Here is a 26,741-nt window from a genome sequence, read left to right as displayed (position 1 = left end):
TTAGTTTGAAGCACAAGTACCTGAACACTGAAAATCACTCATGATTATTGCATTATCAACAAATGCTTGGTTAAGTATTTTGTAAGTATCCATTATAGGTTTCTAAATTTAAAGTAAAATAATGCATATGCATTGATCTTTTCAGTTTATTATCTCTAATTATAAAAGATAGATAATCAATAAAACAAGTACACAAAATGTTCATGAAAAAATTCATATGATCTCACTGTAGAGTCCTGAAAGTCTTGGTGCTGGTGCCCATAATGTTCCTGATGTACAACATAAGACATATTGGATGGCATGACAAAGCATAAATTCACAAAACATACATTATACATATATGATGGCAACTACTTAAAATAAAATTTGCCTGCACCACAAATGGGCTGGGGCTGCCCACCAGGCTCCTCAGAGTGCTGGGGTACAGACAGCATGTAAAAGGGGGGGATTGTCCTTTTATTGAAAGAGAAAGGCAACTGACAACTGCAACAATTACCGTAGTATTATACTGCTCAGTGTGTCGAGCAAAGTACTCTGCTCATCTACTGTTGATGCGAATTTGATTTGATCTGTTAAAATTTCAGAGACCTGAGCAATCTGGGTTCACGCCCTGCTAGTCAACTGGTGACCGGATCCTAATACTTGGTGTCCGTGTGGAATACTGACTTAAGTTTCGATAGGAGCTTCTCACAGTCTGTGTCGTATCAACAAGTTATTTTATTCAGTGCATCATGAGGCATTCTGGGACATTGTGTGGATCTGTGGGATTCCTGCAAGGATTACTGACCTGATGTTTGACCTTTACTTTGGAACTGATATTGCTGTGAAATATGAGGCTTTTTCCCTGTGCATTCAGGGGTGAAGCAGGGGTGCATCTTCCAGGCAAAACCACTCTTAGATCTTGGGTGCCCTCCAGTGCACTCCTTTGCAGCTCTAAAGCCCCGTTCACACTAGGCCGACTCTGGGCCACAACAACCCAGCGACTTTTGCATTTGACAAGTTGTCTACGACAACCACAAATCTGCCGACCGATTGGCCGACAGTTGCCAAGGAGTTAGCCGACGGTCTTTGCAACAGTCTTGGTGGCAGCCTTGCCGACTGTCACCGAATTCTACTCAAAATTTTAAAAGAATACTTTGGCTGTAGACATCTTAATAGCAGTCTTCATGGGTCCTGGGGTATATAGGCTGTGATGGGCTGAGACTCCGTTGTGTCTACTTGTAGGGTTGCCACCCGTTCCTTAAAATACGGAATCGCTCTGTATTCGAGAATGAAATGTAGCTTTCTGTTTTGAACCAATACAGAATGCCATTTGTTCTGTATTTTGTTATCTGAATGGTCAAGCAAATAAAATTCAGTATCTTAAAATTGCATTGAGTGCATTTTTCAGTTAATCACAAAACCAGTCTGTAAAATTTGTCAAGGTTTGTCATAAAATACATGTAAAATATGCGACATAACGTCCCTCCCCCCTACCTCTTGCCTCCACCAGCAGCGTGCAGCGGCTGTCCCTCATAGCATCCATTCTGTATTTGAGAGTGAGATGTTACATTCCACATTTTTCTGACCTCAGGGTGGCAACCCTAGTTGTGTCATTCAACACGAAAGAGAGGCAGCAGGAGTGCGTGCGTGCTGTGCAGCTCCCAAATTTGTGCCAGTGAAGTGTAACCATGCCCAGAAGTTGTTGTGCTTGTGATTGCAAAATGAAAATATGAATTTCCTGATGGTGGCAATGTTTGCCAATATTTCTGAGCTGACAGTCGTCACGAACATCCTCCATTAGGCGAAGACTGTCATCACGACAGTCCCTCGTTATTCTTAAGTAGTCAGCAACGACGACTGTGCCGACAGGAAACGGTAAAAATTTGAAAAATGGCCCCGACTGTCTCAAGACAAGCAAAGACTGATGAGAACAGTCTTGGCGACTGTCCCTGACCTCCCTCAGACCTCAACCGGAAATGACGGTTGGTCCAGACCCTTGCTGACTCTTGTCGTGAAAGTTTAGCATTGAATACCTTTTTGCGCTAACCCTCACAACCTCACACTCCCCTCCCAATGTCCGCTCAGCATTCAGCGACTGTTTGTAGACCTCTTTCAAGACATGACCCTTTCACATCAACACCCAAGACCTCGTGTACCCTAGAGTTGTGGGTAGTCGTAGCCCAGAGTCGGCACAGTGTGAACAGGGCTTGAGATTTTTTTGTTTGTTTGAAGGTGTCCCACAGTTCTACAGGGTTCTCAAGGGTGCTGGGCATAATGAATCTATTTGAGACTGTTACCGCATACTTCTAAGCACATGCCTGGTCTTTCATCCTCTTGAGGTGTAACACAATATTGTTGCATCTCAAGTTTCTTGTTGTTGTTGCAAAGAACTCAGCACTCTGGGAAACCCTGTAGTTCTGAAAGATCATCTAATGAGTACTTACAAGGATGTGGTCAATCTCCTTAGCTACCTATTTGGCAGTGCCATACCAAGTCTAGCAATGCAACTTTGGTCTCTGGTACAACAAACCTGCAATTCTCAACTTCCTGGATCATGCACAATTCAGGAGGAGAGACCTGTCAGTGTTCCTAGTATCAGAACCATGGGACCAACACAGTTTGTAGCCAACCTTGTCATTGTCATTGAAGTCATCGATGACATTGAGTGTGTCCCGAGGGAGGCACTGATCTAACACACAGTTGAGTCTAGTGTAAAACACCTCTTATTCAAGTTTCACACATCTCAGTAGAAGTATACACAACAATGAGACACGAACCCCAAAGTGTGCTTCAGCCTGATTCACATTATATGCTCATCAACTGGAGTAATCTCAACCACAAATGGTTGTAGTTGGCTGGAGATTCATATTGCTATCCCAAGATGGGCACCATTGCTCATGCCGGACCAATAGTTGGTGTATCCCCACTACTGATCTCATATGATAGGTAGGGTAGTCGGTAATTCTCCTAGAGACTTGGAATGTTCAAGGAGCCCACACAGACCCCTCCGAAAGTTAATCCCAGTTTGTGGGCAGGCGTCGCTTCTCCACCTCCTTGGCTACCTCCAAAGCAAAAAGAGGGGCTAGGAAGCCCTCCTTCAAGATGCAGGGGTCCTGTAGGCTTTCTCCTGCACCTATCACTGACAGCAGGCTCACCCGATGCAGATGCATTGAGGAAGTCCGCCACACAGTTGGGCCCCCCAGCAAAGTATAATATCTGGAATCACTAAACAAACATGAAAGTAACATTTACATATAAATGAATGTCAACAGGATGCTAAAAGAAACCATAAAATAAGAGGTGACAAAGATGTATGAAAAGTTATTCAAACCAAACATTCTAACCTACAGTACCTATGAGTTAGATAAAAAATACAATTTTCTCAACATCTATATAACATCATCCAGTCCAGTGTGTGTTCATGCAGATTTCCAGTCAGTTGCTTAGACCTGAGCAACCGGGTTCACTCCTGAGTCAACAACTGACCATATCTTGGTTCTTCATGTACAGGTACAATGCCAACATGAGTTTCAATAGGGGACACATGCATCCTTTGTTGATCACAAGAATGTGTTTGATTCAAAACAATTCTTTCAATTAAAATAATGCAGGGGGTCAGTTATTACAATATTTTAACAGGTGTAAATACATTACTATGTAAAATAAGTAAAGGGTTTAAATTAATCCTATTCTTAGTTTGTCTACAAAATTCTTTGGTAAATATCATTTTAGTATATACAGCTATAGCTTCAGTTGTACCTGTAAATATTAATTTTTAAATATATTAGTATATAAAAAAGATCAGGATGATGATGAACCAAACCATGATGAACTCATTGCTGAGAAGAGAGATGCAGCACTTCTTGATGCTGAGAGGGCTGCTGAGGACATCTCTCGTCGTGCTGTGGAGGGGCTGCTCTGGACCTGGTGGTGGAGTTGCAAAGATATAAGTTTGTCGTAAACATGACATGAGTTGGTTCCTCTCGTCCCCCACTCTGTCTACTGAGCAATCTGCTACCTGGTTATTATGTTACATATAAGGTACATTAAAAATTCCTTCAGTTTGATAAATAATATATATATATATATATATATATATATATATATATATATATATATATATATATATATATATATATATATATATATATATATATATATATATATATATATATATATATATATATATATATATATATATATATATATATATATATATATATATATATATATATATATATATATATATATATATATATATATATATATATATATATATATTCACACACATACACACACACACACACACACACACACACACATATATATATATATATATATATATATATATATATATATATATATATATATATATATATACACACACACACACACACACACATATATATATATATATATATATATATATATATATATATATATATATATATATATATATATATATATATATATATATATATATATATATATCTATAGACACAAATTCACACACACACACACATATATCTATATATATATATATATATAGAGATCTATATATATATATATATATATATAGATATATATATATATATATATATATATATCACACACACACACACCGCCACACACTCATATATATATATATATATATATATATATATATATATATATATATATATATATATATATATATATGTGTGTGTGTGTGTGTGTGTGTGTGGCTTTTTTTTTGTGTGGGGGGGGTGGGGGGGTGGGGGGGCAAACATTTGTCAATATTTGCTATTTGCAGGAGTCTGTGTCCCCCTACCTCCTGTGAATAAAGGGGGACAGTGTACCTCTATGGGAAAAAAAATGGGTTTGTCATTTGATATTGCACTATTCAACCAATTTCACTGAAATGCAACACTACCCAATGACCTACCTTGTGGAGGTGGCCATAGCACCACTGTATGGTATAAATTTGACACATTACTGACTAGTGGCCTAAATATTAATGCACCGCAAAGGAAACTTTACCAAAATGTGAGAAAATCTAATATAATTATCTCAAAACATGAGAGTATCATGCATGTTAGTGATAATGCAATCATAAATACCTAAGAATTTGGTAAACACTCGGGCATCAGTTAAGCAGAAAATTACAAAAATAAATACCTAGAAATGTCTACAGATTTGTAACTTGAAATGTAACCCACTATTTCATAAAGGTGCTGGATAATGATGAAAGCCTCAGCACAGAAAGTTGACCCCTGTAGCACTAGGAAAATAATTGTTAACTTTTGTTTATCATTTTGAGTTTTTTTCAAAATTAGCATTGCTTTGTCTTTAAATATCTTACTTTTACTACAACATGACTTCATTCAATAATATTGTCCAACAAATAAGGTATATTAGTTTAGAACCCAGTTCATTATCACATTAAGTGTTAATATGAAAGTATGGCATATTATTGCTAGCCCTTGCCACAGTGTGTTACACTTATACTGAAACAACCAAGCTTATCATCAATAATTAATTTACTGTTAGTGCTTTCTCTGACAATTTTTATGAGGAGTGTATCCATTTTTCAGGTTTAGGAATACAAAATGATAAGCACACTTGCCCCACTATAACAGGCTGGGGCCAACCAGCCTTGTGGGGTTTTAAGCCAACTATCAAATTTTGAATCATCACCTCTTTTGCTACAGCACTCAGCCTTTATACATCAATGGTGTGAGAATTATTTGTTCTAAGTCATAAATATTTTCTTTCCAAAAAATCATCTACCAGGTGAACTGAACTTTACAATATCTAATTTGATTAATTAAAATATTTTTTGGAAATGTTGCAGTCGCGACAGCCCTTTGGAAGATTATTAAGTGGCTGATATGTAATTAGAATTTTGGTTAAATAATTCACACAAACAAAATAGTGAAGGCCAATCAACAAGAGAGAGTAGTGGTTAATAGATGCATCTGTCAGTCAAGGATTACAAACCCCTATACCTAAAATTACTGTGGGCAGATCCGAAGTGCTTCTTTTACTTAGATGCGTTAAAAGTAACTCAAAGCTGAAATGTAACATCAAATGAGCCATTCTGTATAGTGAAAGCATGAATTCTCTACAGCCTAACATTCTTCAAGATTTGATGTAAAAGAAAACAGACAAGTTAAAATTTGACTGAATAAAAGAAAGATTACTTAAATAAATGGTTTATAAACATTAACTTCAATTATATGTGTAAATAAATAATGGAATAACAACTTACCTTAGAGGAGCCCTGCTTGGCAGTGGGCCGTTCGGGTGATGTGGTGGGCAGGGCGAGAGAAGGAGCTGATATGGATGAAGGGATGGATGGTTTGGATGATGAGATTGGCAGTGGCACATTTGAGAAGCGTGGAATCTCCACTGCCACCACAACTGGAAGTGCATTGTTGTGGGACACCGATGATGTGGACGATGCTGGTGTGCGGCCAGCTATGACCTGACGATCTCGGGGTACAATGGCCCCCAAGAACACCTGGAATCATAGAATATATATTACTAACCTTAAATTTCTTTTAATTTTGTTACTTGCCTTAGCATCTAGCACCTTGCAATAAGCATATAGTAAAAGTAAAATGCAACGAGTAAATTTTTATTCAAGAATGTTTTCACTAATCTTTTTCAACAGTTTCCTATTACAGTAAACTTTTAGTTATCTGCATTAACTCAGCTAAAACTCTTGTGGATACATTGAATATCTGGATAATGTCAAAGAAATTTTACAGTACCCACTTGATGGTACTGGCAAAGGTACCAAATGTCTCGGTCCACATGTGGATAACAAAGAGTTAACTGTATTTTTCATAGAAACATGTCATGTTATGATACATTTAACAAGAATGACAGTGACCTTTAAAAAAAGAAGAATCACTGACCTGGGAACGCTGAGCAGCAAGTTTGACCCTGGCAGATATGTGAGGAGAAAATACATCCAGGTCGAATGGGTCTACTTTTTGTTGCAAAGCTTGAACCATGGACATCAATCGAGTTCCCAAGTTCTGTTTTAAGAAAACCACTTCAGTACTTTGTCACTATCAATGAAATAATGAATTAAATAAATACATCTACAGCTACATTTAACTGAGAGAGAGGATGAACAGTTGGGTGAGCTGCACGCCGACTGCCCGGGCCGGGATTCGAACCCGGGCCCACAGAGTAGAAGCCAGGCACGCTGACCACTAGACCACGGAGGCTAGTTTGACACAGTCATTCTAGCAATATCCCATGATTCTGCATGGGCACTTATTACCAGAGACATCAATCTGCTTCTTCAAGTTGTTATATGAAGTGTTCATGTCTCACAGCCATAGGGTATGACAGGAAGCACAAGTGACTTGAAGATCCAGTTTTTTGTCCTTTTGCACAGGTATCAACAATGCCATTTACTTATTCTGGGCCGAGTGGCCTAAGACTACCCACATGCTGTCCTGAAGACCACCTATCATCCCAGAGTAGAAGAAGCTGTGCAAGTGAAATCAAGAATGAGCTCCAGGGGGGCAGCATGAGCCAATAATAATGGCGCCACTATAAACAACTGCCTGCACCATGACAGGCTTGGGCTGACCAACAGGGCCCTAAGGAATAGCCTACCGGAGCTATAGGCCACGTGTGTGTGTGTGTCTATATATATATATATATATATATATATATATATATATATATATATATATATATATATATATATATATATATATATATATATATATATATATATATATATATATATATAAAGTCCACAACACCATGGGCCAAGCCAATCTGCTAAGACTTCTTGACAACTCACTGTTGTCCTGTACTATGCTACCAAGGTATGTGAAATTTTTGAAGATATCAATGTCCTCACCATATGCATGAACAGACCGTGCTGTTTCATCTAATAAGCCTCCAGACATCTATACCTTGGTCTTGGCCCAGGAGACCTGGAATCCCAAGGGTTTCACCTCCTTGTGCAATGCCTTGAGATCTATCACCAGAACCTCTAGTGACTTAGCAAGGATTGTTGCATTATTGGTAAAATCAAGGCAAACACAAGGTCATAACAAGGTCGACAACGACTCTGGTCCACAACTCTGCCTAGTACACAGTCCATGTTACATTTTTTTAATCAGGTAAATAATTACTGTATAATTAGGTTAAGTATGCTATTAAACTTATATAAGTGTGATGTTTCATGTTTTAATATCATATGACAAAATAGGTAAAAAAATAAAAAAAAAATAAAAAAATAAAAACAGCCCCTTGCACATCTCTCATGCCTCCTGGAGGGGTACAGCCATAGCTGAGGCTTGGACGTCACACTAGCAGATCAAGTTGTAACCTTCACTGCTATTACACTTATGCCAAGTATAAGGGTAAACAATGTACATGTATATTGAAAGCAATAACTAGAGGGCATGTGAAAAATGCTTACCTTACTCTCACGCAGTAACAATAATGTCTGCACAAAGCGGAGATCAAATATAAGCTGAAGGGCAGAAGTCTGGTTTATAGCTTCTGAATCCTCCAGGAAATGCTCATATGCAGAAATCACTGCTTCACAGGCCCCTCCTACTAGCTCACTTTGAGCATTTCTGAAACAGTAATTGCAGAGTATTTGTTAATGAAAGCTACTTATTGAAAGTTAGTCATCAGCATAATAGGTGACCCCATTTCTTACATATTAAAGGCAGGGAGTCTAGAGGTCTTGTGATAATTCTGATTAGTGTTTCATGGAAACTTATATTCTTAGCCCTCTTGCACACCTTCAAACCAATGGCGTGTTTATATATTTAGGGCCCACACCTTCACATCAATAGCACGAAAGGAAACAGAAATTTTACTTTGAAATATTTATATTCATGTCAATGGCATCATTTTCTGGTTGAGAATAAGTAACTTTTTATTATGTCATGTAAAACTACAACTAATAATGAAGACACTGATATATTATTTATAAGGAAGAGTGCAGCCTTTGGGGGTGAAAATTGACCGAGAATCAAAATATTTGTTGTGGGGAAAAACTGCCTGGAGCCACCCAGAGCAGGGATTTTACAAATAGGTACAGAAAAGAAAACATTTTGAAACTTATGGTGCATGAGAGGGTTAATTTCCTTGTCTCAGAATTAATGAAAATGTTCCCAATAAAAAATGACAATAGAAATTACAAGCAGTCCAATGAATATGACCAATAGCCTTTGTTTGGTTAACATTTTTTTTTTTCACCTGGAGATGGTGTGCACTGCAACACAGTTTGCTGAAGAGCAGAGGTGAGCCAAGCTCTGGGTAAGGCTGGGTGTTGGGTGGGCTGGCACATGGATGGATGACTTTATCACTTTGCCACCTTCCCCTTCTTCCTCAATGTCAACAACTTCCCATGTCTGCAGATGACAACAGTGAACAGGACTGTGAGAACTTTCCTTTTATCAAGATCCTTAAATAATGTTGAGCTTACTTAATCAATTAATAATAAAACTTCCAGTTGAATAGTTTCAATCTTGTAGCCTTTGAAGTATTATAAATTATATGAAAACTGAGTAAGTTGTGTACAGTAAAACATTATAATTGTGTACAGTAAAACATTATAATTGTGTACAGTAAAACATTATAATTAGGTTACTATTTGTATAGCTTCTGCACTAGATGAAGCTGCATTATAAATATCCACAGAAACAAGAGTCAACACCAAGGCAAGGTAAATATCTTACTGAGAAAGCTGACAGAGAAGCAGCAACATCTGATGAAGCTTGAGAGGAGAGGGAGGCCTTCACCTCATTGTGGAGCGTTGAAGTTAGGGACTTTAAGAAAAGCCCAAACAGACGATTACCAGCTTCCTGGAGTGCTGAACGAACTTTAGTCCATGATTCAGTTTCCTGCTTTGAGCTTGTGGTGATCCGCTGTCAAAATCAAATTTGGTTCCACATATATATGTCTCCTAAGTAGAACTGGCATATTTAAACTTTATAATTCATATCTAATTATCAAATTAACAAACTCAAATTTGATGAATATCTCCCTTTTATACCAAATCATACTGGATTCATACTAACTGAAAATTTCTAGTCTTCATAAATCTGCTGAAGCATGAAAACCTGTAAAAGAATGAAGATGTCCTGCCACTGGGGCAAAATACTGGCAAGAAGAAATGTATGACGAAAAAAAAAATAAAAAAAAATAAAAAAAGGAAGATGTTAGAAAGGAAGTGGGGCAGGTGAATGTATGGATAACATATTGAGGTGGGTGGTGGCCACATGGGTAAAGGTGGAGCCCCAGATGACTATAATCACTGATTTTATGCCAGCCAACTTGCTTGCAAATTTTTCTTTATATGTATAGCACTAACAAGGCAGAATAATGGTTGAGTTTTTTGTGTGCTAATCTGAATATCAATAACTCCTTTCTTTCAATTATATTCATTCTCATACAATCATTCAGGTCAATTATAACACATTAAAAAAGGCATGGTTGAAAGCAATGTTTCAAGAACCTAAATATTATTTAGGTTCTTGAAACACTGCTTAACTCAGCTCAATAATCTTTAAGTTTTCACCAGTGGTGAGTGGCCATAAATATGTGATAGGAATGTGAAATGGACAGATCAAACCAAGCTTTTTCCTTGTGAGATGTATCAACTCTAGTACTAAAAAGTATTAAAATTTTGTGTTGGCTCAGGCTGGGTTATTCTTATTCTCTCTTATCTCTCTATATCTCTGATGCCCTACTCCCTTACGGGAACTTCCCTCCAAGGGGTGGCAGCGGCAGAAGTGTCTCCATTTCTCCCTGTTCTGGCACTCTCCCTCAGCACACTTAATCCAGCTACTTCCAACTCTCTTGTTCCAATACTTGCTCGCCCTATTAATCCACTTCACAGGTGGTTTTCCTCTGACCCCTCCCTCAATCCTTCCCTCATGCACTCTCTTCACAGTCATCTGCATTCGTTCTAATCATGTATCCAAACTATCTCAGGTAACAAGCTTCACTCATTTGACCACTCCACAATCGACTCCCTTGACTGTCACACCCATACCAAACCTCTCACACACACCTTCATTACTTTCTCCATCCCATCCTAGCTATTCTTAATTATAAAGAAAAAAGTTAAGGTGTTTGAGATCTGAGACTAACTAATGGGACTCATTCACTTGTTTCAGGATGATATTTTACCTCGCTATAGTTTTATTTCACTTGCTTCCCTTGAAGGAAACGGACATGTATGGTTTCTGCCATGTATTCTGTTCTCTTAATTCCATTTTTGTGTCCCTATTTTAATTTTTCATGTGATGGCACAAGTATGGTGTGGCTGAGCAGTATGGCAGTACCTTGCAATTGCATCTTGTCCTATTACCCAAACAAAAATATGTGTAGACTGGGCAACCACTAGCTGGAATTACACTACTACACTGTCTTGCAGATGTTATTTATGTCAGAAGATCATAATTTCATAAAAACTTTCAACTAACTCTCCACTTACTCTGATTAAACCAGTAGACATACTTGAAGCTGAGGCACAGATTTGTAGGTGAGAACATAAGCTGGGAAGAGCCTGGCAGATGCGGCCCACCACCACTAACACTGTGCATGCTGCAGCAGGGGCAGCACTCTGTGGCTCCTCCTCCCAGCCCTCAGATGTGTTAGGGACAGGAGTACCACACAGATGCTTTTGGGCAAGCTCCTCCAGCTCTGTCACAAGCCTGTGCAAAGTTCATTCAACTAAAAACTGCATCTATTTTTAATGAAAATAAATTAAATAATAATAGAAAATAAAATAAAAAAATAAATAAAATAAAAAAATAAATAAATACACGACCAGGCATTTATTACCAATAAAATAATGCATATCATTGTATGCTTGATCATTTTTGCCTAAGTCATTGCAATGATGCTGCATAACTATTAGTTCTAAAGAAATACTCTATCACAAATCATAGGAAGTAATCATAACCAATGAGGCTATTGATTGACTGCTACACTGTGAAGTTCACTGCTATTTGGATTAAAGATCTTTTACTGTAAATACTTTTCTGTGGTCTGTAACTGCACTTCATTGTTTTATAAAATAAGGAATAATAACTATAATTTTGTCTGAGCAAGAAATGAAAAGGATTAATAAAACTTACTGCATAAAGGAAGAGCAACTTGCATCCTGCAGGTAATTAAGCAAAGAAGTATAATCTTCCATTGTGCATTTTTCATTGTCCAGGGAACTGCTGCCCAAACCTGTGCCGAGGTCTGTCTTGACTGGTTCTGTTGATCAAGAGTTAACAATAGGAATGGCATGACTTGCAGCCCAACACACCAAAGGTTTTACAGGATTAATTATAAAAATGAATAACAAAAAAGAAGACTGACTGAACTTGGCTAATTAACTATTGTATGCAGATTTTGGAGTCACATTTATTGTGCATGACACACTGAGAGGTCGTACCATAACTGAAGTGGCCAACATCTTGAAGAAGTGAGGTTAGTCTTGAGTTGAGTGCATGACAAATGTTCTGGATACGTGTAGTGAAGCCTCGGGTTTTGTGGTACAGTCCTGAAAAAAAGGGGTATGAATTACTTCAGAATTTCTCTGAAAAATACCAAAAATAAAATTTCAAACATACATGGTTTTCTTCTCAAGTGTTGGAAAAACTAAAAATAAATTCAGTTAAGGCTGCCAACTATATACGAGAAAAGTGCTTTCCAAAAAAATTAATTCAGATCATCATATTGATATTGTCATGAATCACAGCCTACTGCAGTGGGCAATTATTCTTTCTCTGACTGAGGTGTTTTCCATGTTATTGTTTTTCTTTAAAACTGGTTTAATTGTGCCACAGGTGATGAAAATATTAATTAATCATTGTTGCACCACCACTGGCATTTAAGTAACCTAGCACAGACTCACCTCCAGCCTGTGCCACTGAGCGAGTAGCTGCTGAAGTCCATCCTACTTGTTCTGGCAGGTCTCCACTGTTCTCACTCCATACGTATCCGCTGATGTCTCCTTCCTCAGAACATGTTCTAGAGATTTAAAGTGAATTTCATTATACAAGCCAAGTGTGTCATGTTAGAATGGCAAAAGTAATGAAAGCATGTATGGGAGGTTTAGTAATGGTGCAACATCAAAGGGAGTGAACTGTTGAGTGGTTGAATGTGGTACTCTGAAATTGAGGGAAAGGGCGTTAGGGAGAGATCATCAGTGAAAGAGATCAATAGAATGGACAAGTATTGAAGTAAGAGAGTTGGTAGGTGAGGGACTGAGTGTGCTGAGAGGGAATGTTGGAACAGATCAAGTTGGAGGCGCTTCAGACATGGCTACCCCTTGAGGGAACAGGATGTTGGAGATAGATACATAAAGTATACTAGCCTTCATTTTTCTTTGTATTTTGCACAAAGAATGAAAAAATAATAACTTGAAATAGTGGAGCCGTTTAGTGATGGAGGAATCAAGCATCAAGGAACCAAATGGAAAGAGCAGAGAATGGCCAGAACTAGGAAAGTAACTGAAGATATTAGAGCCACAACAGATGAGACCAAGACTCACTTTGGGTCAGTGGTAATATCTGCAGCCAGTTTGTCCACCATCTGCATAGTGGCCTCCTTTGCACCTTCAAGCTGTGATGAGACAACTTGACGAGCTCTCTCAGTCACCTGACTGCGCACAATTGAATTCCATGGATCTAGTGGACCACCATACAAGACATCAGTTACCTGAAAATAAGAACTATGACATGCTTGTCTATGAAGACTAATAGGCCATCATTGATAATAAAATAACATACACTGCATACATTTCACTTAGCCCACCTACAAGATGTGCCCCAGAGTTATTGTAAACATGACAAACAGTCTTCCCATTCCTTATAGCTTAGATTGATTGACTATAGCCATACATTACATGAGTCATGAATTCTTCTGATTCAGGTACTCTCTAGAGGTAAAAGCATAAAAAGACTGGTCCTGAAATGTACGTCACATGTCTGATGAATGATGCATCAGCGGTAGTATGAGACAAAGGTGTGGTTTCTTCCCAACAATGTGTGATCATACCCTACTACACCTCCATTACAACACATGCACATGAAACTCTTACTTTTGTCTCACCTTCATCCACTTTCCACTATCAAGGCTGTCCTGAAAGATTTCCCACACGCTGGACCTGATCATGGCCAAGGCCTTCACACTGGTGGTGAAAGCTTTGTCGGGAGGGAAGAAGTTATGAACAGCATAATCATAAACTTCTGATACTTATTTCATTTCAAAGTAACCATGCATGACACCCACAATATAATTCCATATCATGAGGGATTAAGAATAAAAGCAAACTCATCTCTGCAATTAACATCATCCACTGGAAGATAAAAATCTGACAATAAACAAGGAATATCCCTCCCTCATTGAAAATATCACCCAACAGATCTGAAGCAACACTCACAGAGCAGTGTGGCCAGGGTTTGAGAGGCTTCATTTAACACAGCATTCAACCAGCAGCTCACCTCCTGCTTAATGAAGTCATTTCCAAGGGATTTGGTGCTTCCTTGGATGGAGGGCCTAAGCAAAAAATATTAGTGTCACATATCTAATACTAAAAACTCATTATTTCTTGACCATATTTAGTTTAAATTGTTTATATTGACACATCATGGAAGGACTATTTCATTACTGTATAAAATATTTCCTATTAACTACAATTACCTGAAGTTCCTTATAGACTGTGGAAGGAATGAAAGAGTGAGTGAAGATTCTTGAAGGAGGGAGACAGGCGGTGCATTGTCCCCCTCCCCCTGCACCACCTCCTGCAGACGCCTCTCCAGCAAGCTGCTCCCATTGCTTTCTTCTGTTGCATACATCAAAATAACCAATTCATCTTCCATTGATTTGTTAACCCTAGTAAATTGTATATAATTATGTACAGTCATATACTTTAACAAATAAAAATTAATTCATCAATCGATTACTTTAACATTGAACAAAATGTGTACAACTTACCAACAAATATTGCATACACAATATCCAATGTTCCCATGAAGAGCTTGGTGAAGTTTGCAATCTGTGTCTTTGCTGTAGCTGATGGTGTTGGTGCAATTGCTTCCATTAGTGCCATGCGACGCAGGTCCAGCACTCGCGACAATGCCTCGGCCCACCCACACCCCTCCACCAACATCACTGACACCAGGGCATCCAGCACTGCCTTTTGAAAGTGAGAGAAATATTTTTACCACAAAACCACCACCACTTTTCTATTCCCCATGACCAGCACCAGAAAATTCATTACTACAATATCATTGAAGCTGAGAAAGCTGTCTAGTCACCTTTTTTGGGTTCATCCCCATATGCCTTCACTGGCAACTTCTCTGTCAAATGTAATTTTTATCACTCTTATATTTTCAATATGACCATTCCAGCTCATTCTTCAAAAAAATTAGAATCATAAATACTTTAATTAAAACTTTGATGTTCAGACATACTTGGGTGTCTTGGACTTCTGAACTGATGAGTGAGGAACATCCCCTCACTATTGTGGGGCGGAACTGTGTGATGCTCATCCACTGTCGTTCAATGACAGGGAACCATGAGTAGACCTGTAGTGGGGAAACAATTACATTAAAATTCTACTTCACTAAACCAATTTCTTTTAAATAAATAAATAAATGTCCTCCTCATCTACAGTGACATCAACTCCACTCTAAATGCCAAGCCTATGAAGAGAAAGTATGACAAAGTACAGTGCTTGGTGGATTATGTTACCCTCACTCATACACTCCTGATCAATTGGTAAAACTGAAGATAAAGAACAAGTGTAGTGCCGGAAAAAAAAGGCATGCAGATGAACAGGGCAGCCAGAATGTTAAGAAATGTACCTGGGCTGCAGTAGGACAAAGCTGCAAGGCTGTGTGGGTGTGGTGGGCCAGCAGTAAGAGTTGACTGGCTGGCAAATATTGGCCATATTCAGTGAGACCCCACAAAGCCTCTGGCACCCCTACCAATACCTTCACCTGTACAGCCAATGAGTAATGGCCTCCTGATGCACTCTTTCTGAAAACACAAACATTCACAAATAAACAATTGCTTAGTCCCTTTCCCCCCATTAAATTATCCAAGTTTCAAAATGGGTTTTTCCAACCCTAAGTAAGTTTTAGGAGTATGCAAATTTCAGCTATAATTCCTTTGGTAAAATGATAAATATTCAAGCTGCCTCATTGGCTTCTTTCTCTGCCATCGTAGCCCCCTTCACATTACAGCATTATCTTTTGTCTCAGCCTTCCTTTATATGTGAAACCAGTAGTTTGTTTTGTCCTTGAAAATAAAAAGTATAAAGTATCAATAATGATCCCAACTCCCTTTGTTTGTTTTGGGTTAAATAACTACTATATTTTTCTTTTACCTTGTATTGGCACAGTGCCCCCCGAAAAAATAATAATAATAATAACAAAAATAAATAAATAAATAAATATAAATAAATAAGGAGTTGCAGCAGAGGCCAAAAATAACCCAATAGATTGGGCTGCAATAGCATTCACAAATCATTCCTCATTCACTATAATCAAATTTTACATAGCATACCTAAGACATATTTCTCTTGTAGCCACTGTGTGAAGTAAATTGGCCTCTGCCATTAGCCAAATCTATTCTTTGACTTATCTAAAACTCTTTCATTAAAAGAAAGTGTCAAAATCTTGCTGACTCTAATTTTAAACTCACTAATCTTCATGGACCCTAGGCAGTCAAGGACTTTAGTGGCCAGACTTTTTTAAGGTAAGAAATTGTAATCATGGGATTCCCACTCAAAATATTCAACCTTCTCTACTGAAGGAGCACTGGAGCTTCCATATTCTGTGGGAAATAGGGGTCACTGATTAAGTACCTACTCTACTTGTCCTACTCAAAATTACTTTAATTTTTGTAGGGTACCATGATGTCAGCATAGGGAATCAATTGTCTTAATACTACTATGTACTACTACTAATAATTATAATACTAGTAAAAATAATAGCAATAACAACAATAATAATAATAATAATAATAATAATAATAACAACCGTGGTGGGCATGGTTCCGCTAATCTGCTAACCACTAATTAGCGAAGCTAATTTTTTCGTTAGCTGGTTAGTGTTTTCGCTAACTTTGGAAACAGTTAGCAGACCAATTAGCTTTCGCTAAACGTAGTTCCTCCTCTGCTTACTTTAAGCAACAACATATTGAAATTTCAGGTCAATAGGTCTGTTTTAAAGGCTTTTACACTAAACTGAAGCTAAATCCATATAAAAAAGTGAGCGGTTAGCGTTAGCTTCCACTAATTTCTTTATAAGTTTAGTGGTTTAGCATGAGTGAAGCTAACTTTTAAGTTAGTGGAGTACCAGTGGGCAAAGCTAACTTTTCGGTTAGCGGTGCCCATCACTGAATAATAATAATAATAATAATAATAATAATAATAATAATAATAATAACAATAATAATAAAAATGATGTTTTATTTTGCCCTGAAGCATATAGAAAAAGTACATACAAAAAATAAGTAGGTGAAAGGAGTGCACCTAAACAGTGCTGGTGATTGTGGAAGCTGTCACCAAAACACTTGCTGAAAGAGATGCTCACCTTTCTATTCCATTAGCATGGTTGCCTTGAGTCTTGAAACCAATGAGGCCCCGCTGTTGGAGGCTCTCACACAGACCCTCCATTGTCTTGATGTTGTTACAAATTGCCTCGGCACTGTTTTGCATTTCAGCGATGGTGTCGGCAGCTTCTATTAAGTCTCTATATCTCTCTCTAGAAAGAGTGAAATAGCATCATGTATTCAATAGTCAGTGTGAAAATCTTAGACAGTTCCATTCAAAGATGTCAATTATAAGTACCACATATACTCTTATAACAGACCAGTCCATCTCAGGTAAAAGTTGACCCCTAACCCCTACTGAAGTTAAAATTCTGTATTTCTACAAACAGTAGAAATAAAATAAAATGAATAAATAAAAAAAAAATAAACAAATAAATAAATAAATAAATCCTTATATTGTATACAAAACTCAATCCTATTTTTTAGGAATAACTATAAAGATTGTGACTCAAGAAAACATGAATCATGCTGCAGAAATAATACTGGCCAGGAAAAGGTAAATGTAAAGTTGAGGGCATATGCAATAGCTGTGCATGGCCTTGATGCTCATCTCCATTACATTGGCCCTTGAGCATATGATGGGTGAGAACCCATTACCCTGAGATACAGTGAGAATGACATTTGGTTACTGCATTTTCCCTTCACAAAGTTTCCCCATGTAAACATTTGTCGACCCGCCTTAAAGTGAGGATGAATAGCTGGGTGAACTAAGTGCCAACTGCCCTGGCTGGTATTTGAACTCTGGCCCACTGATTTGCTACCACAATTAGCTTTAGTTTTTTCTGTTTTTGTTGTCTGCCCAGGTTTTTTTTTTTTTTTTTTTGTTTTGTCCTTTTTGCAGGTAAACTTCAACCTTTAAACTTTGGTTTTTATGGCAGTACAATACTCCAGTACTTAAAAGAAAAGTGTGTTTTTTTTAACATGTATATCCGAAAACAAGACAAGACCGTAGTACCTCAATTTTTCTCTCAGTAAGATGAGATGAAGTATGCATTATAACCTGCTCTAAGGCATATGAGAACAAGAAGCACTGTCCCTTTTCTCTGTCTCCTTAGAACACAGTGCAGAAAACTGTCTAAACTTGCTGTGTTGTGTGCCGCAGACCATGCATCTACAACTCAACTGGGTGCGCGTACTCTACAAGTCAACTCTCCTTTTCAACTTTTACTTCCTTTTTCAACAATAAAATATAACTTGATTATGCATAAATAACTTACAATTTACACAACAGAAAAGAAGAAGAAAAACAAATAAAAAAAAGAACCCAGAAAAAAAAGTAAAAAAAATCTAATTTAGAACACAAAAAAAACAAAAAAAAAAAATACAAATGAAAACACAGTGACAAAAAAAAAAAAGAAATACTTACCCCACTTCAAATTTAAAACAATATACTATTCTTATCTTGTTTGTAAACTTATATATGTTATTTCACTAAATCTATTTTTTTTCCTTTACAATATACATTTATTAGAAATTAAAAAACATCTTGAAGGGAAGTCCTTAACATTATCCAATTAAAGTAAAGTTTTATTTTTAGATTACTTTCAACTTGAATTATTTTTTTATGCACTTTTAAGATTTACTATTTCTTTTTAGGAAATGGATTCTTTCTTTAAGACGATAATTCTTTTCTTTTCTTTGTGTGGAAGAATGAAGTTTTTTAGACGTATTTTTACACCCTATAGTTTTGCCTTACATTTCTAGTTCAACTTCTTTAGTGTTTTTAGTGAAGGTGCAAGGTGATAACAGGCTTGGACGATGTAAAGATCAATTGGATATGAAGGTGGTAAAAAGAGCAAAATGCCCCACCGGCGAAGAAATGAAGGCGAGAATTTATTAATCTTGATTCACATTATAATAACTTATTATTGTGCAATTTCTTACTAAATTATATTATAACATTAAATCATCTTTTATTTACCAGAATACTACACAAGCAATATAGACAATTTGCGCGGACACAGGCGGAAATTAAAAGTGGCCGTCAGGAATAATTGATTTTTCGGGAAAAAATTCATAACAACGTTAGTTTTAAAATGACTATGAAATCACATCTTCCTTATTTTTCAAAGAAATTTCATAATAATTACTTAGAATTATTAGAATAAAAGTGTAATAATAAAACTGGGTTTGCTTAAATAATCACAGAATTGCACAATAAAACAATATTCAATCTTTAATACAAAACTAATAACATCTACAAAACTAACTACCATAATATTTATTACCAATATAGAGACATTTTATGAATTAGATTATATTTTATATTAAGTTTTTATTTTTAAATTTGGAGTTTTGCTTAAACAGGCCAGCGTTTTATGGGCGTACGTTTGTGGTATGACGAAAGGCCTTTTATGCAGTATTATATTTATTTTTTCATTTTTAAAAATGTTATATTATTTTTTTAGTAACCATAAAATGTTTTTAACCAAATCAATCAATATTTATATTTTTATTAAGATAGAGGGGAATAAAGTATTTTTGAGAATTTAATTTTTTTTAACCTTTTTTTTTTTTTTACATTCATCCTTTATACATCACAATAATGAAATAACTAAAACCATAACAATAAATAAAGTGAAAAAGAATAAATAGATAAAAAGGAGACTCTTCTAGCTGTTGTAGTTTTTAGTTATAAATTAATGAGTACCTACTGGACAAGGGGTGAATACCCCAATGGTAGCCTAAGCGTACAAAACGGTTTATACACCATAATACATTTTTTTTTTTCTTATTATTACAAAAAAAAAACAAATTATGAGAAAAATGCTTGTACTTTATTTACAAACAATAACAATAATTGATGTAGTTTATTAATAAATAGTATAGCGGTACAGGTCAGAAAAAAAGGTAAATTTTTTATGTACCCTACTGGTTACCTTACCCTAATTTTCCCCAGGTTTCCACAGATACCTATTCATTGACAAGCTCAAAAGGGAAGATGAGCAGCTGGGAGGGCTGCAGGATGACTGCCTTGGCCAGGATTTGAACCAAGGCACTTGAATGATTAATATCTCATATAGCAATAACTAATATGTCTTTCTTCTAAATATTAACCAAAAGAAAAGCAAAACACAGACACTCACCCGACCATAACACGTAAATCTTCTTTCTTGCACTCGATGTCACCACGAGTCTTGTTTAAAATCTCTTGAACTTGTGCCACCGAATGTTGTTCAAAGAGTAATGTGACTCCATCCTCATTCGCCATCCTGAACTGTCTGTAACCCCTGGTACAAAAATAAAATCAATACAGTTTACATGCATATGTCTAGAATTTCTTGATGCTGGTTGACCTCAGCTCATAATGGCACAGGCAAGTGATTTTAGAGTGATGCCATCTTGATTGCTTCATGGTGCCCCCCAGAGCTCATCTTTGATCCTCTTTAGGAAGTTTATCTAGAGTCCTGGTTAATAGGTGGCTTTAGGACAGCAGGTGGGTGATCTTAGGCTATTCAATGACTGTCAGCTTGAAGTGGGGCCTGAACCCAGGTTCTGCAGGACACCGCACCTGCACACTCGCCACTCAACACTGCTTTCCCTGTTGGATGTATATTTACTTCGGACAATTTACCGTTTCACCCAACCAACGATTTTCTGATGTGGTTCATGTTTTTCTGGTGATAGATGTAGTGAATTGCACGATTTTGTACCCCATTTCCGTCACAAATGGCTACAGGGCAAGGCTACATTAACCCATAAAATTATCCATTTCATATCAAAATATTTCATTTTAAGGCCTTCAAAGTAAATAGAAAATACTGAGTAGGATACAGGATAAGAAATTTGTCTGGGGACTTAAGTTTGTCAGACGAAAACTAAATAGATGTAGTATTACAAGAGTAGAGAATGTTTAAGAATTTTTCTACAATACTCATTATCATTCACAGCATGACGGCCATCAGGGAGGGCTGTCCTGACTATGCTATGCTTTCTTTCATCACGCCGGGCCACACCGGTCAACACTAAAGTTTCCTTGCCGCTGGGCGGGAATATCCTTACAAAGCGTAAGTTAAAGAACATGAAGGCCGAAGCATCATACAGTTCCCCCTAGCATTTTTTACTGATTGACAGCATGAGTTACCTGAGGCTGTTCGGTACACAATAACGGGTGGTGCCCTCGCCTGGTCAAGATACACCAACACCGCCTGCCTCCCTGATGCGCCGCGGCTCAGATGTTGACAGCAGGCCAGGTGGCAGTGACGACCACTATTCTCGCATTAGTACGGGATCATATTTCCAACATCTAGGGTATTTTTCATCTCCCTAACTCAAAAACTATGTAATTGCGACGCATTTCGTGTTCCCCATCTGAAAAACCCACATTCCCATTTATCTTCTATATTTTTTTTCTGTACATGAAAAATGGTAGGTTTATATATTTTAGCCCAGCTTTTTCCTGCTTGAGAGGGTCATTTTTCCTCTTCATGCGCGACAGTGCTTCCCACCACTACCTACGTACACATTCACATCACATCTTTTTGCTGAATTTTGCATGAATTATCATAACTACCCTCTTTAACGCACATCATCACCCAAACACAGCTGGTATCTCGATGAAGCCAGCTTATTTTTTCTCTTATTTTGCTATGACTTAATACCCTTCGTCTAGTCTATTACATTCTACTATCACTCACACTTCTCATTCACTTTCACAATGAATATGCTTCCAATATCTATCCAGTTATCTCCATCCAGTAGGCTGTATACTTACCACACTTCCTTATTCACTCGCCATTATTACCTACCTGCTCACAGTGCTCAGAATAAACAATCATGCTCTCCTTACATTTATAGTTTCGGATATTCAATCATGCCCTCATTTATTACTCACCCTTGCCCTAAAAGTTTGCCATGTTTGCAGTACTGCACCACGTTTCGCGCTTGATTATAATTATTAGCTATAGTAACTACTGCAAAAAGTGCGCGATTCCTGCATCTGCGAAAGACAATCTAGGCATTAATTGATCGAATGGTAAAGGAATAGTTGGATTTGGGCATGTTCAACAGCCTCTCCAAATACCTTTTCGCGAACAGAAAAAATCTGGAAACACTTTCAATCATCACTGAACATATACATAGTTCATCAATCAATTGTAAGAAAGATAAGTATAGCAAGCTAAAATAATTTCTTTTACAGCACAAGAGGTAGCTCAGGGCCAAAACAGAGAAATATTGCTAGAGCACTACTCCGGCAAACAGATGATAGGAAGAGATTCTAATGCCTATGCTTAATGGAGTAGAAGAAAGGCGGATACCCAAGGCTGGTGGATATTAAGGCGACTGTGGAGAGGGAGTGGCGCATATTTTAGGCTACAGGTAGGGTAGCCATCCCCAGGCACAAATCACACTTACATGTAGCCTTTCTGGCCTATAAAAAAAATAAAAAAGTAAGAAAAGTAAGGAAAAGTCATATAATTGTGCTGAAACAAATAACTTTCCACATACCGTATTTGCTTCTGTCGAAGACCGCTAAAACCTGACAGACTGCCGAGTAGTGAACGACGACCCACATGGTGTCCTGTATGGATTACCAGTTTTCCTACAACTTTATTATCACCAAGACCAAGGCCAAGATCTAACCAATAACAATGGACGCTGTAAATGTCTCCTCGTGGTCACAGGACGCTGCCAGGGCAAGTAGGCTCTGCCAACCACCACAACCCTTCAACATCTTATCTGATCTGTACACTTCCTTAGGCCTAGGTTACTCCAACTGGTAAAGCAACATTCGGTGTCCAAGATTCACAGTGAGGGAAAAGTGACTCTTCGACGCCGACAAATCGGTATTTCACTTTTTTTTTATAGGTAATTTCAACTCCTAAAATATGATTTGACAGAAGAATTTATACTGTTCTAAAGCAAATTCGGTAGACTGATGGAAGCTACCTGCAAGATAAAAAGAAATAGAGAGCAAGACACCAGAGTAACTCAGAGCGGGAAAGTGGAGCCGCGTGTATATAACTTCTTTATTTTCAGTCGCCACATCGGACAAAAGGTGATGCAAAGGTCACGAAATGTACACGATAAAAAAAAAAAAAAAAAAAAAAAAAAAAAGAATCCAAACAGACAAAGTAACATAGTTATAAAGAGAGTGCTACAGACAATGGCACAAATTATTTCTTAGTATCTATAGTATATCGACTCTAACTTGAGCCTTTAGGCAGGGCTCCCCGGAGCCGCGCTACTGCCGCTACACGCTCCCCCCACCCCCTCTCTCTCTTATTTACGTTATATATAATATCTTTTGCTTGGCTGTGCAGGACGCGAGAGTGAGACCTACGTGAGTCTTCCGTGGTGGCGGAAGGGTGAATGGTGCGCCCAAGATATAAAGAAAGGGCTCCGCTTCTTTTATACCCGTGGAGGGAGAGAGAGAGAGAGAGAGAGAGAGAGAGAGAGAGAGAGAGAGAGAGAAGAGGCTCCTCCCACAGACCGCCTGACGTCACCTAAGCTGCGCATGGGTTGACCTCCCTTTCTTTAGACCTGTGGGTGCGCCAAGGTCCCTCAGGCGGCAAGTCGCATTAGCCACGTTGCCTAGTGAAATGGAAGGCTTACAGAGTTGTTGTTTTTCCTTCAAATCCCAAGCCATTTATAACACCATGCAGTCGTATTATATATATATATATATATATATATATATATATATATATATATATATATATATATATATATATATATATATATATATATATATATATACTGTTAGTCTGTACGTTATCTATTTATGGAATATATATATATATATATATATATATATATATATATATATATATATATATATATATATATACTATATATTCCATAAATAGATAACGTACAGACTAACAGTAAGACAGATTGCCATGCCCAGGTCATCGCTGGATGTGTAAACAATGGGGGGTTTCCTGGGCCAAGCCACAGGGCTCAAGTTAGAGTCAATAGACTATATATAATGCCAACTCGTACATCAACCAACAAACATCTTGAAACCAGCAAACTCCTCTTGCCATGTTATGTCAAATTATATATAAATTTGTATCTGATATCGCAATATTATTTCTGGTTATGATCAATAATTGTTTTGTTTTTTTATGAATAATAATGGACTCATTAATGTGAAGAACCTATTGGCATTAATATAATGTATATCTTAAAAAGACTCAGTCAAGCTTGCAGTGTTCTATTTTTATCCTTTTAATCATCGAAAATCTCAGAACTTTTGCAATGACTGTGTGGGAGGGACACAGATTGTCATGTGATAATTTACAAGTTTGAAAACTCGAAATATTCCACTTTGAGCTAATGCTTATCAAACATAACCATTAGAGTGAAGGTGTGAGAGGAGATAGTGAACTCTATCTAGCCATCAAACAAATGAGTCTCATAGGAAATACCTGCCACAAACAGAACAGTGAGGATATCGTGCAAGTGTTGGAGCACCCACCGTGGCAAGAGTATGGCATGCTTAATTAAACTATGACTTATTTGTTATTTGGTATTTCTTGCATGGGGATACTGAGTCCCATTAAAATAATAAAGATGTACTACAGTACCACTACCATTACTTAATTGCTACATTTTCACATGATTTACAAGATATTGTAAGATTTATTTTTTACAGGATCTATAAACACATTGAGGGAAATAAGGAATACACCAAACTGTGTGTGTGTGTGTGTGTGTGTGTGTCGGCATGGGGGGAGAGAGAGAGAGAGAGAGAGAGAGAGAGAGAGAGAGAGAGAGAGAGAGAGAGAGAGAGAGAGAGAGAGACTTCTGTTTTGGTGCTTCATAACAGTTTTCTCTCTCTTCATCTGTACAGCAATGTTCCCCTCCCCTCAGAAGAGAAAGTTAACTTAGCAGCACAACAAAGTTTTTCTACTACCAGAAGAAGCCACAAAATATATTAAAAACTATGTAAATATATACACACATTTGTTGAACCTCACGAGTGGTCTGAGCTACTTATGAGGGTCCAGATTCCAGTGTAAACTACAGCTCATTTATCCTTCAGTTAACCATAAACAATGATGCACTCTGCACTTCAACACTGACATCGTGTAAAACAAAATCAATCAAACAAACAAACAAAAACAAACAAACGTACAAATGCACAATTCCAAAGTTACTGGCAGGAAGAAGAGGTCAGTGCACAAATTGGACTAGAACGGTTAAGTGGTCTTTCCAGCAAGGGCCAGGGTGGAATCGTGGCCACAGTTCTCTAAGTGACAACACACAGAACAACCCTTTCATCAGAGCTGGCTGTCTTCCACTTCCCCAGGATCTTCTATGGCAGACTTCCGCTCTGCAATGGCCTTGAGGAGCTTCCTGCGAGGCCCCATTGGCAGATTGAGCTTGATCATGTCTTCCTCTGTGAGCAGCATAAGGGCATCCATGTCGACGTGTTCCCGAGCAAAGGTGGGGATGAAGTCATGCAGTCCAGCCGCGGCAAGGAACAGGTAAACAGGTGTTGCCTCACTCTCATCATCAGAAGGAAGATCCTGCATTGCAATGAATGTTTGGATTAGGAATAATAAGTGCGGGTCATCTGGAACTTCTTACGCACTAGCGGCGCACGGCCGATGACCAAGACCAATAGTTGGTAGTGGGAGTATGTGCTTAAACCTCATAATACCACTGGAATATACAGTATGGATTACCCGTCTTACTACAACTTGTCTTTTATCACCACACTAAGTAACGAACAAGGCCAACCACGAACCAAGACCAACATCAAAACACATATGATCTGTACACTTCCTATAGGCCTAGGTCACCTTCAGATGATGCAACATTCGGTGTCCAAAACGGATGCTAAATTTTATAGTCTATTTTGAGGAAAAGTGCGTCTTCAACGCCGACATATACGTTGTCTATCTATCTATCTATCTATCTATTTTTTATATATATATATATATATATATATATATATATATATATATATATATATATATATATATATATATATATATATATATATATATATATATATACACACACACATAAAAAAAAAAAACATTAAAAAGTAACATGCATATCACCTCCTCTTCCCATGGCTCTGGTGCATTATTCCTGTAAGGCAGAGATCCCTCTGAGGGGTTGAGTCTGGATGAGGAGTCCCCAGCCCCGCCGTATGCCAGGCTACCCAGGGTGGCCGTCATGGAGTTTCTGGGGAAATGAACATT

The 26,741-nt window shown here is 37.5% G+C and overlaps 2 protein-coding genes across 4 annotated transcripts in view; both read right to left on the bottom strand.

Annotated features, from left to right (window-relative positions):
* Positions 1-128: 128 nt before the first annotated feature.
* On the bottom strand, positions 129-21,809 carry LOC127007338 (conserved oligomeric Golgi complex subunit 1-like). 2 transcript variants are annotated; one of them, XM_050878160.1, is made up of 20 exons: positions 21,665-21,809; positions 20,667-20,810; positions 17,562-17,732; positions 15,828-16,002; positions 15,435-15,548; positions 14,956-15,157; positions 14,662-14,803; positions 14,402-14,517; positions 14,071-14,162; positions 13,511-13,677; positions 12,872-12,987; positions 12,410-12,517; positions 12,102-12,228; positions 11,456-11,675; positions 9,693-9,881; positions 9,211-9,365; positions 8,420-8,579; positions 6,885-7,007; positions 6,233-6,484; positions 129-3,906 (listed from the first exon to the last, which is right to left on the bottom strand). In XM_050878160.1, exons 2-20 carry the CDS (start codon positions 20,789-20,791, stop codon positions 3,784-3,786), a joined length of 2,877 nt encoding a protein of 958 aa, XP_050734117.1. In that variant the 5' UTR covers positions 20,792-20,810; positions 21,665-21,809; the 3' UTR covers positions 129-3,783. The 2 variants fall into 2 exon arrangements, with proteins under 2 accessions (XP_050734117.1, XP_050734118.1); XM_050878161.1 differs by lacking the exon at positions 129-3,906 and adding an exon at positions 5,537-6,034.
* Positions 21,810-24,383: 2,574 nt separating this feature from the next.
* LOC127007336 (pre-mRNA splicing regulator USH1G-like) overlaps positions 24,384-26,741 on the bottom strand; it is a 41,960-nt gene continuing 39,602 nt past the window's right edge. For both annotated transcript variants that reach the window (XM_050878158.1, XM_050878159.1), the window contains exons 8-9: positions 26,598-26,724; positions 24,384-26,057 (exon numbers count right to left, since the gene is read on the bottom strand). In XM_050878158.1, the coding sequence (XP_050734115.1) occupies positions 25,809-26,057; positions 26,598-26,724 (376 nt within the window). In that variant the 3' untranslated portion in view covers positions 24,384-25,808. The remainder of the gene's footprint in view (positions 26,058-26,597; positions 26,725-26,741) is intronic.

Source organism: Eriocheir sinensis, chromosome 35 (assembly GCF_024679095.1).
Source record: "Eriocheir sinensis breed Jianghai 21 chromosome 35, ASM2467909v1, whole genome shotgun sequence".
NCBI classification, from domain to species: Eukaryota; Metazoa; Arthropoda; class Malacostraca; order Decapoda; family Varunidae; genus Eriocheir; species Eriocheir sinensis.
The sequence above is the reverse complement of the archived record's forward strand: the minus strand, read 5'-3'. Positions and strand labels throughout refer to the sequence as shown.

What these genes read in the sequence shown, in the direction of transcription:
- LOC127007338 (XM_050878160.1), bottom strand. Translation starts at nt 20,791, where the DNA reads ATGGCGAATGAGGATGGAGTCACATTACTCTTTGAACAACATTCGGTG. An exon ending in GATTTACGTGTTATGGTCGG is followed by an intron (nt 17,733 to 20,666) that starts GTGAGTGTCTGT and finishes CACTCTTTCTAG; the next exon opens with AGAGAGATATAGAGACTTAA. An exon ending in TGTGTATGCAATATTTGTTG is followed by an intron (nt 14,804 to 14,955) that starts GTAAGTTGTACA and finishes TGTATGCAACAG; the next exon opens with AAGAAAGCAATGGGAGCAGC.